Source organism: Pelobates fuscus, chromosome 1, assembly GCF_036172605.1.
Source record: "Pelobates fuscus isolate aPelFus1 chromosome 1, aPelFus1.pri, whole genome shotgun sequence".
Classification (NCBI taxonomy): domain Eukaryota; kingdom Metazoa; phylum Chordata; class Amphibia; order Anura; family Pelobatidae; genus Pelobates; species Pelobates fuscus.
Genome location: NC_086317.1, coordinates 167,179,721 through 167,197,551, shown reverse-complemented (window position 1 = coordinate 167,197,551; position 17,831 = coordinate 167,179,721). Strand labels below are relative to the sequence as shown.

The 17,831-nt window shown below is 41.8% G+C and overlaps 1 protein-coding gene across 3 annotated transcripts in view; it reads right to left on the bottom strand.

Moving 5' to 3' along the window:
• The window catches only part of AHCYL1 (adenosylhomocysteinase like 1), a 63,045-nt gene that overhangs the window by 1,956 nt on the left and 43,258 nt on the right, over positions 1-17,831 (bottom strand). For all 3 annotated transcript variants that reach the window (XM_063452028.1, XM_063452012.1, XM_063452020.1), the window contains exons 11-14: positions 9,415-9,485; positions 8,715-8,809; positions 7,976-8,074; positions 7,325-7,393 (exon numbers count right to left, since the gene is read on the bottom strand). In XM_063452028.1, coding sequence (XP_063308098.1) covers positions 7,325-7,393; positions 7,976-8,074; positions 8,715-8,809; positions 9,415-9,485 — 334 coding nt within the window. The remainder of the gene's footprint in view (positions 1-7,324; positions 7,394-7,975; positions 8,075-8,714; positions 8,810-9,414; positions 9,486-17,831) is intronic.

The window sequence follows — 17,831 nt, the reverse complement described above, 5'->3', positions numbered from 1 at the left end:
TGGTGTAGAATTTAGGAGTGTCTGCCAGTATTCGGAGAGTGTGGACAGTTCTGTTCCGGGTAACCAGTAAGGTACCCTGAGTCCCCCAGCGGTAAGGCACTCCCTGAGACCAGAGGTGAGTCATGATGGGACCCAGAGTTCTGCACCACTATAGTGTTGTCCTGGTCAGAACCTGTAAAAAAATTCAAGGAGTCCTCCTCAAACTTCAGTGGGGTTTTGCCCCATACAGCAACCATGATGCGAGCTTTATCGGTTGCGGTGGTGCAGCGGATAATCACATCCCTCGGTCCTGAGTTAGGGGTTTTTGCCATGCTGGCTAGTCGAAAAGGACCATTCAGGGTAATCTTTTTGGCCACTGCTGGTGAGAGTATGGCAGCTAACAGCCTCCTAGTATAGTGTGGAAGCTCTTCTGTTTTATTATTGTTGCGCCTGCTTTGGTCTTCGAGTGCTACCAGTTGCTGTGACATGGTGTGATGGGGAGTATGGAGTTGTTGTACTGGGCCCTCCAGGTTATTCACTGTGGTTTGAACACCCAGTATGTCTTCCTCTATTGCCCTTATGCGGTCACGGTTAGCTTGGATCTCTGTGCGTACAAGTGCGAGGTCTGCTGCCATCATATTATGGAGGTCTGCTATGAGCAGTTTGAGGTCTCCTTTAGTGGTTGGTGCTGAGCCATCTGCTTGCTGTAGGCTTTGAATTTGCTCCATTGGGGAGGTTTGTTCGGGTGCAGGCTTTCCTCTCCCGGAGGTGGTGCGGTCATAGTGTGGCCTGCCTCAGCTGGTGTGTTCGAGGTATTGGGCCTCTGAAGCATGGCCCTGATGTCGGGCTTTTGTGTCCTGTGTTTCATGGCTGGGGTGTCGGGCAGCGGGGACTACCAGGATGGCTCTGGCGTGCTCTGGTTGTGTTCCCCATGAGGCTGTCGAGGAGTGTCTGTAGGACTCGTGGCGTCGGCGGGTGGTAGGCCCCGGCTTTGTGCCTTGGTTTGTGTTGTCTCAGGGTGTACTGAAAGGGCATCGATCTATGCGGGAAGGTGTCCTGATTTCAGTTGTCAGGGTTGCAGGGCTGGATGGAGTGCTGGACGGGAGAGATTTGGGGATTTTCGGTAGGCCTGTGAGGAGTTCCCAGAAATGGCGTCTGCTCAGGTTTGTGGTTATCTCCACCCCTCTATTTTATGGTCTGTTACAGATGCTTGGAGTGATAAAGGAAGGGAATTAATGACTAAATTACCTCTAAGCAGGTTTTGACTCAAAACTGTAAACTTGTTCACCTAAAATATGTGTATGTTTTGGTATGTGTTGTATCATTATGTTACCCTGATTATTTTTACAATAATGATTTTTTTCTTGCTAAACATATGCAGGATTATTCAGAAAAAACAAAACAAATAATGTATATGAGCGCTTATTTAGTGCAAGTGTTATAATAATTATATGTGCAGATATATATGTGCAAAATATCTCTTAGCTGCTACCACACTGATCTGCAATTCTCCAAAAAACACACAAAAGACAGAACTATATTATACCAAATACAGTGGAGCGCTTAAATTGTGAGTGAAAACAAGATTTGTTCCTATACCATTCACTCTTGTATCTTTAGCAGTCCAGTTTCGTGTATACCTTTTATTTAGCTTGCTTGAATTGAAATGGAGGATTAGCTCATTTCTCCACAGCGGGAAACTGGTGGAGTGTCCTTTGCTGTCACTGCTGCCTGCGCTACTGGCTCGCCTGCTCTCACTAGCCCCACGCAAGAAGTTCCAGCCTCAGCAGCCGGAAGCCAATGCCAGCTCAGAGCTCTCAACTCAGGAAATAATTCCATACCCCTCCTTCCCCCTTCCCTGCTTCTTCTTTGGAATGAACGGACTATGAGCTCATTATGTGTATTATTTATTTACATTCACAATTTAAGAGCTCCACTGTACTTGGTATAATACAAGCAGGATTATTCACTAAAGTGGCCTAAGTAGCCAAACTGGAAATTTAACGGATAATTTTTTCAGTTTGGCTATTTTGACCTTTAAATTTGAAATTCACTTTTCAAGTCTGACTTTAGTGAAGTGTGCTTTTCAATGAATACATTACTTGGAAAATCATATACATATTGAGCCATTAGAGTAGAAATGTCTACTATACTCCATCTGCTTTTTTAGATTTTTTTATTTTAATAACAGGAAATAAGAAATAAATGAGTCTTGCAATCATAATCCACATTTTATTAAAAGACACGGAGGCGAGTATTATGCCTAAAATGACACTATAGTCACCAAAACAACTTTAGCTTAATGAAACCGTTTTGGTGTATATATCATGCCCCTGTAGTCCCACTGCTCAATTCTCTGCCATTTAGGAGTTAAATCCCTTTGTTTATGAACTCTAGTCACACCTCCCTGCATGTGACTTGCACAGCCTTCCTAAACACTTCCTGTAGAGAGCCATCTAAAGTTTAGCCTTTCTTTATTGCAAGTTCTGTTTAATTTAGATTTTCTTATTCCCTGCTATGTTAATAGCTTGCTAGACCCTCTTGTATGTGATTAAAGTTCAATTTACAGAGCAAGAGATAAAATAGTTTAAGGTAAATTACATCTGATTGAAAGTGAAACCAGTTTTGTTTCATGCAGGCTGTGTCAATCAAAGCCAAGGGAGGTGTGGCAATGGCTGCATAAACCGAAACAAAGTCCTAAATGGCAGTGAATTGAGCAGTGAAACCTGAGAGGCATGATCTATACACTAAAACTGCTTCATTAAACTATAGTTGTTTAGGTGACTGTAGTGTCCATTTAATCTCTTTCTTTATTCCTCAGCAGCAAAGAAAAGATATTGTAGATATTCAAAGAAAACAAAACAGCAGTTACACTAAAGGGTATACCCCATAACTTGTAATCCAATGAGAGTGTTCCTAGCACAATAATGCCCCATGTGACCTTAATCCACTCCTCTTTCTTTGCTGCTGCCTCAGCTGAGTACAATTTTTCATACCTCAATTTTTATTTACTGTATTTATGTTTGGTATATTTACTGCCTTTTCCCCCACAGTTTTTAACCCATTTTATGTTCTCCTTATAGGAGCATTGTTGCTCATTTTCCCTTCTCCCTCCCTGCAAAATCCCTCTCTCACTCCTCCTCCTCGCATCAGTCATCTTGTCGGTTATTTATTTTCCGACCATTCCGGTTGCCGTACTGTAGCCTCAGATCTGAGGCTCCTTACTTCTACCGGGTACCGTTTTTCCCAAGGTCCCGGTGGCTTGCGGCTTTGGCAGCGTCCGGTGTTGCTCGCGCACATTACAAGTGCGCATCACGGTGGCCATCTTGGGGTTGGCGGTTTTGCTGTGCTTTTTATTGCACGGCCAATACTCCTTGTTTTAGAGTTGGATTGAGCCGTTTGGACGGCTGGGTTGCTGGGCAGCTTACCGGTGCTTCCCAGGAGTTAATTCCTGAGGGAACACTTGGCAAGCTTGCTTTGTGTTAACACTGTGACTTCATTTTGTTGTATAACTCTGTGCTTTGTATACTTACCATTTCCACTGCACTCCCCAGTCCTTTTACTCTGTAGGATCTCCCTATTCTGTAACCCTTATAGTGCCTGGCCCTCCTATAGACTATTTTTTCTGTCACACTTGTGGGAAGTAATTACTCTGCCATGCATATAAAGAGGTGGAAGATTCCACTAAGGTCTCTTTCACTAGTGCCACCAATACCCCTACATCCCCAACTGTGTCCAGGCCACCCACATTAGATGAAGCAAATGAATTCTGAGGAATTCCATAAACTCCTAGACGCTACTATGCCCAAGTCTGTGACGCAAGCCATCTTTACCGCTATGGGGGCCATGTCAGATAATCTGTCCCACTCGATCACTCATGCACGGATGTCCACCCAGCGACCTACTCTCATTTCTAACCGCCCCCCCCCCCCCAGAGTAAACCGGTGGCCTCCAGTGGGCATAAATCCACTCAAAAATCCAAAAAGGGTATGGTCCTAGACTTTAGCCCGTACCTTTGGCTTGGTACAAACCCCATCCCTCAACCACCTCACAGCTAATGTTCACCTGGCCCCCAAATTTATCTTATTAAGAGTTTCTAAAAGTGAGAGGGGAGACAATCTATAGGACGGGACAGTAAAAACGACCATGGGTCCATCTCAAAAGGAGGGTGGAAAAAGCCAGACAACAGGGTTCCAACCTTTCTTCAGTAGCAGACCACTCGGGGGAACTCCCAGAATATGTGCATATTTGTTCCTTTAAGCCCAGAAAAACACCAGCAAATGTTCAAAGGCATTTTGCCCATTCTATATAGCGTCACAGGGGTAGTATACCACCGCATCATGACTTTCACAATTTGCCCTTGTAAGCCCACATAAACCGAGACCCTGTGGGTAGCCTCCCGCGTGTCTTCCCATATGTCCCCTCCTGCTCCTCTTCCACCTCACATTGCCACTGGCTCACCAAGTACGATCAACCCACACCTTAGGACTAGCGCAGCTAGCGTTATAAATTAGCGATAAACAGCTAGCATTAAAGGGACACTATATAGTCACCAAAACTACAGCTTAATATAACGGTTCTGGTATCTATGATCTGTTTTAATGTAAACACTGCCTGTGTTTGCATTGTTACTTAGGGAGACCGCACGTGGCAGGCACTCAGATGGCCACTAGAGGGGTTTCCTGGGCCAGTGCTGGACAACATGCAGCACTAATGTTTAGCATCTCCACGCTCTGCATTAAGGCACTGAACTTTCCCCATAGAGATGCAGTGATTCAATGCATCTCTATGAGGAGATGCAGATTGGCCAGTGCAGTGTTTGGCTTCGCCCACCACCCCTCCTCCTTGGCTGACATAATCTGAGGCCCGTTTAACCACTTCTCTCCTGACACATACCGTTGATCGTTTGTTTATCAATGCATGACTAAGGCCACGTAAGCCTAAACGTTGCATATTTATGTGGTATCCTGTGTGCACCAATAAATTCTTCTGTAGACCACCTGCATTGTGTAGTCTGTGGAATATACATTGGCTGTACTTTTATGGACTGTGGATCCCTTTTTTTCACTGTGTTCCTACCTGGGTGCTGTTGATCTGGAGCCAGTGATAACCCTCAGTGCCACACCAACCTACTGCTATAACCTGCAGGTTTACAAAAGTTGACAAAGGGTCGAGCTTAAGTCAACCTCCACATCCTTTGTCCTTGACTGGCCACTTCTCACCTCCTCCCAGCATGGAGTCACATCATACGTTCTCTGTGTTTACTTTCAAGGGATCCTGAGAGTCAACACAGTTCTGTAAGCCACTGGAAGTGCTCACCAGGCATTTGCATGATTTCATAAGCACACAAGGGCAGAGGATTTCCAGCAACCATCATCTTGGAAATGCCAAGATCGAGGTACTGGGAATGAAGATCCAGTGGGACCGGTGTAACGGAACCGCTGGCACCCCGACCGGGTACCCTCCGCTGACGGATGCTCCTAGTGCTTTCCGAGGTCTCCAAGCACTCCACCAGACACCATAACCACTGTAGACTCCCACGAACCGCCGCAGCTTGGTTGGGGTCTCGCCACGCTACCCACTCTGGACCCAAGACCAGGGTCTAGCTTCCAGTAGATGGACCTCTCCGAATTCCAGAGAGCAGGAACAGGAACAAGCTCTTAGCAGAGCTCAGCGATAATACCCTGGGGAGTATAGTGATTATAGCAATCCCCAGAGTGTAGTTCTCCAATCCCCCAAACATGAGCCGAAACTTCATGAAGGTACAAGATGATCTGAGGTGCTAGCACACCCAGTCTGCTTTTATTTCCATCTTACACATAAAAGACAGCCCACAGGGGCGGGGTAAAATAGCCAATAGCATAACGGTTGCAACCCACACGTTCCCTCCCCTCAGATAACCGGTTAACATAATTATTACAGCCAGGAAAACTACAGTTTTTATACATGTGCTATAACTTTAAATCCCTACATCCAATCTTCCTAAAAACATATTTAGAATCAGCACACTTTAAACATAAACCCTTCCAAAAATCAGACAAATCCCTCCAGTGGATCAAAAGTTAGGTGGAAGTCCTTTATGACCGACCGCAAGCACAATTTCCTGCCCAAAACAGTTCCATAGATTTGGGCTGTGCAGTCGGTCAATTCCATGCAGAAAAAAGACTAAGTCCCATTCGAACGGGCGTTCGAATATTCGAACGGGACTTAGTCTCTGAAGCTGAAAAACCGAAGTGTAAAAGAAGGTAAGGGTCAGCGGTGTTTGGTAAAATGTGTAGCCGATTTCAGTTCCATGGATTTGGCTACACACCCCGCTGACCTCGTTCGAAGGAACAAAGATGGCCGCCGCCACGTGTTCGTTTGTCGAATGGCGGCCACTTCGACTACTTCGGCACTTCGGCTGCATCCGAAGTGCCAATTTAAAGCTGCAGAATTGTTCCATATTATTTAAAGGTACAGTCTTATAAAATCCAATCTGCTAAACGAGTCTTTAACAGGTAATACCTTCCAGGGGCCATAGTCTTAAAGGGTATTGTTACCCAAAGTCTCAATATGTCCCCAGACAGTTCTTAAAGGGCCAGCAGTCGCACAATAAAATACAATATGCCCAAATGTTGCACCTGAAGGGCCAAATCTTCCAGGGACCATAGTCAACAGGTAAGAGGCTGGCAATCAGGCTCCTCCAACAACCGTGGGTAAAGGGCAGTTTGTCACCAATAAACTCAGTGACGAAAGGCATTTCGTCACAACAGGCATAACAGCAAAGTTAAATAGAAACAAACATCCATGGGGGTCGGCAGGCACCATAGAAAGGCTGATGGATGGAGAGTAGACAAAGTGACAAAGTTGCTTTACTAATGAAAATATAATGTAGCACTGTAGAAGATGCAAAATATGAACAAATATAAACAAAAACGATAAAAAGAAGGAGTGAGGACTACCATTCCTTTTGATTTGTAGGTTTTATTTAAAGCCCGATTTATGTCTTTTGTATATAAACATAACTGAAATACTAATTTCTTGTATTTTGTAACCTTGCTGGCAAAGCTCTCAGACGCCTTTTATCTTTTCGTTCAAGTCAAATGAATGGTTTCTATTCCATATATTTAAGTATCAGTTGCTAAGGAATTTATGGTGCTATTTACAAGATTCTGACTATATTGTTAATAGGGATTAGTATCAATATGCTATTACAACAGTGTACAACATATAACTTATTTATGTGTGTTACATTGAAATGCTTTACAGTATATTACACATACTGAAACATGAGGGTTTGAGAAGCGCTTAGCGTATAGGTAATCAAAATCCACACTCTATGCAATGCATTAAAATTCAAACCTACCTCTGTAGTGGCTGTTATTGATAGAACAAACGTAGGGATAGTTGAGCAGCTCAGATTCAGGAGTCGACCCTGAATAAAACAAATATATATTTATAAACTATGCTTTCCACATCAAGAGATTTACACATCACAAATGCAATACAAATACTGTATATGAGAAAACACAATATTCATGGTACAATGATTTCCACACAGGACAGGAAATGTTTACAATCGAGAAGCTGCAAGATATTCCATTATGGATATAATATTTTGGAGAAGACGTTATGTAGTATTAAATATGCCAGGAATGTGTGTGCATTTAAGCAGATGTTTTTATGGTCTTATATATGGTACCCCTTTTTTATATCAAGCAACCATTTGTAAATTTACTTTTTAAGAATTAAACATCTAAAAGATGTATTATCCTCTCCTTTTTGGAAAATGTCACTTACTTTAGATGCTTGACATTTCTCTAGGGAGCGCCCAAGACATTTGTGACATATATACAGTTGTCATAACATAGTAATCGTTAAATGTGGCATATTTTTGGTTTTGATTGGTTATACAGTTTTTTGTTTTTTTAGATTGATGGTTTTAATCCATTATAGATTGTTGTACAGCAAAGCGTTACCTATAGCAAGCACTTTCATAATACCCATAATTTCTTACCTCCGCCAGCAAAACTATCCTCTTTCCATCTGGCCAGATCACATGGTCCACTTGAGACCGGATACGTTCCCATGTCAGCTCAGGCATGCGAAGACTGCTCTGAAAAATGATATTCAAATCATTATTGAAGATATACCGATGGTGTGCCAAGCCGGCTACTGAAAATTCATTTCAGTGAGAAAGATCATGCTTATTCCTTTCTTCCAGTACAGCCTGTGTTCTAAAATGATGTTCAATACCCTTTAATGCAAAGTTATCAATTTCTGGCACCCCATATGTGATGTAATACAATATATGCACAGAGAATTATGGGAGTTGTAGTCCAACATCATCATAGGGGGAGGGGGCAACATTTGACTTTAGTGCAACTGTAGAAAATTCTCTAGGAGATCTTTGACTTCAGTAAAAAGAAAAATATATTAGAACTTAAATAAGACACTATTACTTATGTATAAGAATGATTGCAGTCCATTTTATTTTTTATTTTTATGCCAATCCATCCTTGAAATGTTAGCCGACCCTGCTTTCCTCCATCAAGAAACTTTCCACTTTACCTTCATTTTCTTCTGTGTCCTCCCACATCTAGGCCATTAATAAAATTGGTTACTAGCATTGGATCCACTACAGAGTATTCATAATTGAACTAGTTGAAAATATATATATTCTATTACGCTGGGGAAATAGTAGACAGGTTCAGAAAATCTGAGATTGTCTCAAATCTTATAAGGTCAAAGCTCACCACATCAATCTCAGTATTAGAGTGTCCCATGTTGCACACAATGCATCCATTCTTCATGCGGTCCAGATGTTCTCGTGTCACAACATTTTTATTACCTTTTGAAACAAAATCATGGATTTAAAAAAAAACAAAAAAAAAAACAGTACAACCAGAACACTACATCAATGACAGCATCACTGCCTTTCCTGGATGAAAACCCCTGCCATGCGTGTAGTTTAAAAGACTGAAAAGAATAGTGATTGATCAACAGTATTTAGGTTTAAAAATATAAGGGGCACTCTACGTCACATAACCACTACAGCACGGTGTAGTGGTTATATCTCCTAGGATCTCTGACCACTGTTTTTACAAAACCATTTAGAATCTGTTTAACAAAACACAGGGAGCACTCCAACCCCATACCCACTACCCAGCTTGCATGTGAGCAGGAGTCAGATACAATAATATCTATAACAGATAGAACATGTTTAAAATGCTTTAAATGCAAGGGGGTAGGCATATTATAATAATTATAAACCTGTCAGTGCTATGTAAGTAGTTTTTATGTAATAATGATACCTTTCCAGCTTTATAAATCGGTACAGTAAGCTATAGTTATGGTGATTGGAGTGTCCTTTTAAGCAATGCTTATTTTGGGTAGTGTTTCATATTCTTGTATTTTTTCCTTCTAAGTATAGTTGGATAAAGTTCTTTGGATTACCTGTGCAAGTGATAACTACGTCCATCTGCCGAATGACTTCATTCAGTTTTACCACACGAAAACCCTCCATACTGTAAAACAAACAACAAATAGTGACTGGGTAGTGCTAGCAATGCAAGACCAAAAAAAACATTTCAGTTCAGTATTTAGCAAATATGACTTCACACCAGGCAGAATTTTCATTTTCACATATAGTACAAACACAAACTAAACAGAAGCACAAGTAAGACAACAAGGTGTTTAACCCCTTAAGGACCAAACTTCTGGAATAAAAGGGAATCATGACATGTCACACACGTCATGTGTCCTTAAGGGGTTAATAACAAAATTCAATTAATGCCCATAATTTGCAACTGCAGAATATGTATGGATGTATAATAAGTCTATTATATTTATAATGGACGCTTTTTTACAACAAGTAAATGCAACACATGTAACATGAAAATATTGTGGTGTAAACATGAGAAACGTTATAAAGTAAAAGCTGTGACACACATAACAACACGGTCTGAGAATAAGCAAGTGCATTCTTTTGCAGGCCAGCTCTCCTGCGATATGGTAGCAATGGTTGCCGATTAACAGTTTAGTAGTATGGCAGTGGGGCATAAGGGAAGTTTAAACCTCCCTTATACTAATATAGTGGATATAATGCCCCCTCCCCTCCCCCACACATATAGGCATTATATATAAATATATAAAATTTACATTTTTTTATTTAAACATTTTCTTATTGTGCCAGCTGGCTATGATCAACCCTTACACTGCCAAAGATTTTTTTAATGCCATTCAGCAAGTTTGGCCTGGCTATAATCCGGACCAAATTAACCCCTTAACGCCGTTACGGCGTGCTATGCAGTCACGGGTTAAGTGGGCTTTAAAGCCGTTATGACGGCATAGCACGCCGTAACGGGTTGCAGCCCCAGGAGGTAAGATGTATAAAAAATAAATAAAATACAAGTGTAAAAATAAATTAAATATATTTTTACATATATATAATATGTATATATATTATATATATAATATATATACATATTATATATATGTAACGTCATACAAAGTGTATTTTAATATTAATATAAGTATATATATTTTTTTTTTATAATTCTTTATTTTTCAGTGCATAAAGATATCACAACGTGTATGTGGTACCCCAACGGCATTCCACATACTATCAATAACAAGTATAACAGTGGGGTACATGTTGATGCTAGCACTTTTTTTATATTTATATGAGGGATCGACTCTGTTACCAATAGCTTATGTGTAAGTTTTGTGTGTGGAACGTTGCTGGTTCAAAAGCTTGAGTTGAGAACTGGTCAGCTGTCAGGTTTTACAATGGTAGAGTGAGTTTTCTGTTATGTGTAGTGTTGGTTGATGGTGTCCACTGCTTGTATTTTGTTGGGCTAGTGTGTCGAGTGTTAGGGCTAAGCTCCGCTCCACCGGGTGGCTTAAGCTAGGGGTACTGTAGCGTAGGCAGGCTTGCCTGGTAGATTAAAGGGTGAGTGTAGTGAAACATAAACATTTAACATTGGACATTTAAACATTAAGCTTTACTGTTCAGGTCGGGCAGAACTCGGTACCATCAGGGTTGTAAAGGAAGTCCAATGAGGTCGAATTAGCATGTGATTTGGCACAGACAATTCTGGCTCGGGCCGGGGCAGATCGGTCAGGTGGTAAAAGCATGATAGTCACTGATATGCCCAGGCAAACCTTGGTAGGAGTTCACCCCATTCCCTGTCTCGGCTCCCGATCTCTTTGTTGTGTGCTATTCTCATAGCGGGTGTTCAGCGGATTGTGGTTGGAGGTCACCTTCAGGTGGTTCAGCTGCTTCAACAGATTTGCTGATGTAGGTGCCCCTTTGGGTGCTGTTGGTGGTCTCCGTCGCTTGTCAGGAGCTGAGTGCGACCCCTGGTCAGAGTTGCGTCCGGACGCTTTACGAGGCCTTCGCCTCTGTTCCCTCGCTTGTGGTGCGCTAGCCGGCCGACGGTTGCCCCTCCAGGTGTGTCTCTTTAGTTTAAGCAGCGGTGGGCCATGCGTGTGGGTTCTCCGCCCGCGTCGAGGCCCGGGTAGGTGGGGTCTGATGCGTGGTCTGCCACCTAAGGGTCGGGGGGCATCCCCTGCTCTGCTCACATGCTTTTTCTCGTTTAGTGGCTCCGTGGTGCTTTTCAGAGCTGGTTTATGTGCAGGGGGGGTGCTTGGCTGCCGCACGCCTGTTTCGGCTGTTTGGGTCCGTGCCAGCGTGGCCCATAGCCGCTCCCAAAATCGGTCAAATGCTGCTTTTATCTTGTCCTCATGGGGGATCCCACCTATTGGTTCCGCTTGTGGAGACTTGGTGAGTGTAGGCCCCGGATCGTGGGTGGCGGCCGCCATTTTGGTTGCCAGTTGCGGGTTGCTTACGATCCCAGGGGTTTGTGGGAGTTTGTGGACCGTGATGACCCCCACCAGTCCGTAGGGGGGGGGACGTGGGCTAAGCGGTAAATCAGCGGGATATGAAGGCGGCGGGAGAGCGGCCGTCTCTCCCGCGCTGCCTGTGTGAGCAGGCCGCATGTTGGTGCCGTGCGGTGTGTCAGCAGGTCTCAGTAGGTGGATCGGGGCACCCGGCGGTCAAACTGCTCGTTGTTGGTATCGGGGTATTCGCCAGGTTGTCCCCCGCTTGGTAAGAGCTGACTTGGAGTCAGGCGTGCCGAGTTGCCTGGGTTTTACCCCAGAAAAAGACGATTTGGCTCAGGAGCTGTGTCTCGGCACGTCTGCTCAGTCCGGCTGCTCGGCTCCGCCCCTCATAAGTATATATATTAATATTAAAATACACTTAGAATGACGTTACATATATATAATATGTATATATATTATATATATAATAGATGTACATATATATATTATATATAAATACGTATAATTAAAATAATAAATAAATAAAATAATAAAATAAATAAATAAAATATTGAAACAAAATTTAATATAAATTATATATGCATATGTAATTTCATTCTAACTGTATTTTGTTATTAATATATATATATATATCGGTAACAAAATACACTTAGAATGACATTCTATATATATCTATATATATATATATAAAATACAAATAACCGCAAATATATATATATATAGATAAATACATATAATTACATAAAAGATTACATTATTATACACGTAGAATTTAAATACCTATAAATGCATATATATTAAAATTCTACATGTATATTTAAATACTCTTTTAACGTAATTATGTGATTTGATTAATTAAAATTTGATTGACATGCCTGGCAACACAGGGAGAAAGTGCAGCGAATTTAATTTGCAAGCACTATATTTGACCCTGTAACTCTCCAAGACACCATAAAACCTGTACATAGGGGGTACTGTTTTACTCGGGAGACTTCACTGAACTCAAATATTCGTGTTTCAAACTGGTAAATTGTATTACAACGATGATATTTTAAGTAAAAGTGACGTTTTTTGCATTTTTTACAAGCGAACGACACTTTTATGGTCTATATTATTGTTGTAATATGTTTTACTGTTTTAAAACACTAATATTTGTGTTTAGTGAAGTACCCCCCATGTACAGGTTTTATGGTGTTTTGGAAAGTTAGAGAGTCACATATAAGGCTTGCATTTCATTTTTTTCACATTGAAATTTGCCAGATTGGTTATGTTGCCTTTAAGAGCGTATGGTAGCCCAGGAATGAGAATTACCCCCATGATGGCATACCATTTGCAAAAGTAGACAACCCGAGGTATTGCAAGTGGGGTATGTCCAGTCTTTCTTAGTAGCCACTTAGTCACAAACACTGGCCAAATATTCGTTTTTTGCTTTTTTCACACAAAAACAAATATGAACGCTAACTTTGGCCAGTGTTTGTGACTAAGTGGCTACTAAAAAAGACTAAACATACCCCACTTTCAATACCTTGGCTTGTCTACTTTTTCAAATGGTATGCCATTATGGGGGTAATTCTCATTCCTGGGCTACCACACCGTCTCAAAGGTAACATTACTAATCTGGCAAATTTCAATTTGAAAATGTAATGTTCTATATTTGACCCTGTAACTTTCCAAAACAACATAAAACCTGTTAATGGGGGGTACTGTTGTACTTGTGAGACATCGCTGATTACAAATATGTGCATTTTTTTTGCAGTAAAACCTAACAGTATTATGACATTCACAGTTAAAATGTCAGACGGAAATGCAAATGTAAAAAAAAATCTTATTTTCTCACATTTTTTTTACTTTTATTCATAATAAATGATGTTCCATATATGAATAGTTAATGATAGATTAAAGCCCTGTTTCTCCTGAACAAAATGATATATAATAAGTGTGGGTGCATATAATATGAAAGAGGGGAACTACGGGTGAACAGACATTTAGCGCAAATTCCAGTTTTTGTTTACGTTTTGTTTTGATCAGAACGTGTACTATTGACTCCGTCCTGAAGGGGTTAATACTCATTCAAAGTGATCTGCAAAACCCAGACATTGTTAAGTAATTATTTAATAGTAATAAATTTGCAGTTCAAATGCCCAGTACAGCACAGAATGTTTTTGCTCCTTTCATCCGGGGCCATTTGAACTTTATTGACTCTGTTCAGTATCAGTGTAGTTTACCAAAAATTCAAGGTTATTTTCAAGGAGTCAGAAAAAAAAAATACTATAAATTATGCAGCCAATACAGTGAATCATTAAAGAGCTACATAAAGCTTTATAACCACAAAATGCTTACTATAGTGGTTATGATGCCTAGAGTACCCTGGCTCTGTTTACCTGGTGTGACAAATGCGGCTTTCCACAGGCGTTTGCCACGGACTCTTGGAGAGACCTGCTGGGCAACCTCTTGCCCACCGGGGTTGGCCAGCGACTGTAAAGACCCATATGTTATTCCCCCTGGTTCGTCACTTTCCATTCATGTGCATAGAACCGAACACTCCCTGGCAGCCATTCCCATGGACCAAAACTGAGAATAGACTTCAGGGGGACTTAGCCGCGAATGCCCTGTAACTATTTTCGTCATGAAGACTTTGCGGTTCCCATCAGCACTTAGCCGCGATGGTATGGAACTATTTTCAGCATGGGACAATGCGTGCAGTCGGTCAAATTATGACTTCCAGGAAATTCCTGAACCCCTGAACCAATCTGGGTGATTTTTGGATATGTTGGTCACCCAGATCGGGGCTGTCAGGGGATTTAAATTTTTGTGGGGTTTGGGAAATGTGTGTTTTGTGCTTGGAGATAGTTGAGTTTAATACAGTGCTTGACTCAATTGTCTCCCAGGCATAGGCATACTTATTTTGTATGGGAGTGTCCTGGACCTGAGAACCAAAGTAAATGTGTATTTGTTTTTACTGTAGTCTACTCTCAGGTCTAGGGGGGAGTGCCCCTTGCATGGGACCTGCATAGAATACCAGTTGTGGCTGCCATTAACCCCTTAACGACGAGTGACGGACGAGGTCCGTCACTCAGGGGATTGCCTTAAAGACGAGTGACGGACCTCGTCCGTCACCCGTTAAAATTAACCCCAGATCGCCGCAATCGCGGCGATCGTGGGGTTAATGGTGCTCCGGTCTGCCTCTGCATTAGAGGCAGACCGGGAGCACCGGATCCGGCTGTCCCAGTACATGTGCCCGCTCTGACAGCATGCCAGAGCGGGCACATGTGCTCTCTATACTCACCTCCGCCTCCCTGCACTTCCGGGTTCAGTGTGAAGTGCAGGGAGACGGATCAGTGTTGATCCTGCCCCCTGGTGACAAAACAATAAAGTTTAATTAAAATCCCACCCCCCTTTACCCATTTTAATAAAAAAATTAACCCCTTCCCTGCCAATTGATCACTGACTACAGTGATCAATTGGCAGGGATTACATTTTACTATGATCTGATTTTTTTTTTAACCCCTGAGGGTTAATTATTATTTTTTTTAACCCTCGGGGGTTAAATTTATTTTATTAATTAATTTTAATATTTTAAAGTTATAAATTTAGCTAGCTGGGGAGGGTGGAAGTCAGTGGCGAATTGGGGGATTTAGTATTAGGCTAACTAGGGGTTAACGTTAAAAAAGTTTAAAAATAAGCTTTAAAAAGTTAAAAAATTAAGTTAAAAAAAAGTTTTAATAACGTTTAAGTAAAAAATGTAAAAAAATAAACCCTTTACCCAGTCCAAATAAAAATTAACCCCTTCCCTGCCAGTCGATCACTGCCTACAGTGATCAAAATACAGATCACAGTATTATACTGTGATCTAATTTTTTTTAAGCCCTGACGATTAACTTTTATTTATTTTTTAACCCTCAGGGGTTAAATTTATTTAATTAACTAATTAAAATATTGTATAATTAAATATTTTGCTAGCTGGGGTGGGTGGGAGTTATGGGAAAATGGGGAATTTACTGTTAGTGCTGCTTACTGCTAGTTAGGGGTTAACGTAAAAAAAAAGCTTAGAAAAATGTTAAATCTGTAAAAAAAAGTTTTACGAAAGTTTAGGAAACTTTAAAAAAATTAATAAGCAAAACAAAAGTTTAAAAAATAGTTTTAAAAAGTAAAAAAAGTGTTAAAAAGTAAAAAAATACATTTAATAACGCTCATTACCACTACACCTGGTACAAGCTAGCGGAAAAATGATCCCACGCTAAGGTTCAAAATATGCCTTTTAAAATACCCTGGGATGTCTTCTTTAAGAAATGGTATGGCTTTATGGGGTATTTGGTTTATATAGCCTGGTAAAATACTCTAAAATGGGACATGGGCACAAGTAAAAATTTAAAGTTTGAAAAAAATGGAATGGCTGTGTCCCAAATGTGCCCCTCCGATGTCCACATATACCTGGCAAAGGTACATAAGGGGGTATTTTTGTACTCAGCCGACATAGCTGAGCAACATATGAAGTATTATACAGTGGTAGTACACATAAGGTTTGCAAAATATACTGTGCAAACTCACTTTGTGTGTCAAAAAGGCAGAAAAAACGCTTATTACCACTACACCTGGTACACGCTAGCGGAAAAATGATCCCACGCTAAGGTTCAAAATATGCCTTTTGAAATACCCTGGGGTGTCTACTTTAAGAAATGGTAGGCCTTTGTGGGGTAGTTTGAATTTAAAACCTGCGAAGATGCTTGGAAATTGCACTTAGGCCCGGCGTCAAAATTCAAAGTTTGGTAAAAACTGATATGGCTTGGTCTCCTATATGGCACTGTAGCTTCACGAAATAGTGCCATAGACATACAATGGGGGTGTCCTTTTACTCAGAAGACTTAGCTGAGCATAATTTGGGGGGTTTGAACTTAGTGGCACATATGAAATATACAAAATGCCCAGCAAAAATGCAATCCGTATGTCAAAAATGCACAAAATTATTTTTTACCACATACTTTGGCATGTAATGGTAAAAAAATGGGGGCATGTTAAGGCACAATATGCACCTTATGAGATACCCTGGAGTGTCTACTTTTACAAATGGTAGGCCTTTGTGGGTTTTTTTTGAACAGTCAAACTGTTATAATACCCCAAATGGAAGCATACGCTCATTAAATCCGTCTCTCAAAATTCTACTGTGAATACTGAAAAGGACAGGTCTCCTATTTGGCACTGTAGCTTCACAAAATAGTGCCAAAGACATACAATGGGGGTACCGTTGTACTCAGCAGAAGTAACTGAACACATAATAAAACTTTGTACAGGACCACTCACACCATATATCCCAACAGTTGTTTCCCCATACCCCCATATTACGTGACCGTACTACTCGAAATTTTCACTGTACTAGCCATTGAATTCAGATTGGGAACAAGTGGGACACGGACACCCCTCTGAGAGTTCACACACTACTACACCACTAGTTACTGAGCCTCTGCGACCGACCGGACAGTGGCTCTGGACTTCGTAGGTCTCACCACCACCCCGACTTACACCTGTGTAGACCACACTACTGGGGGACCCAACACCGCGGCTGCCCTAGCTTGCTAGGGAACGGTACGGTCTTGTAGTCCACCCAGCTACACAGGACTCCCTCGTATTGAAGGGATAACTTTGACTCTTATTGACATCACACCTCTAAGCACTCACACCGGGGGCCTTCTGGGACGGGCTGAACTGGGCGCGGGCCGAGCCGCCCCCAACTCCTGGGAACTGTGACTCACGAAGGTTCTACCTTCTCTCTTCTCTAACTATACTTATATTCTTTTTCCCCTTCCACCCCCCCCCCCTCCCTCTCCCACCGGCAGTTGACGTGCGCGAGGGCCACTGGACCCAGACCTCCTGAACACGACTACGGAGACGCCAGCGACTTCGCCCACACTAACTCCATGGCGTACACGGTAGCACCTCTACATGTTCTCACGCAGAACTGCCGAGGCCTTAACTCGCCTGAGAAGCGCACGCACCTCCTAAGGGAACTCCAACGCAAACGGATCTCAGTA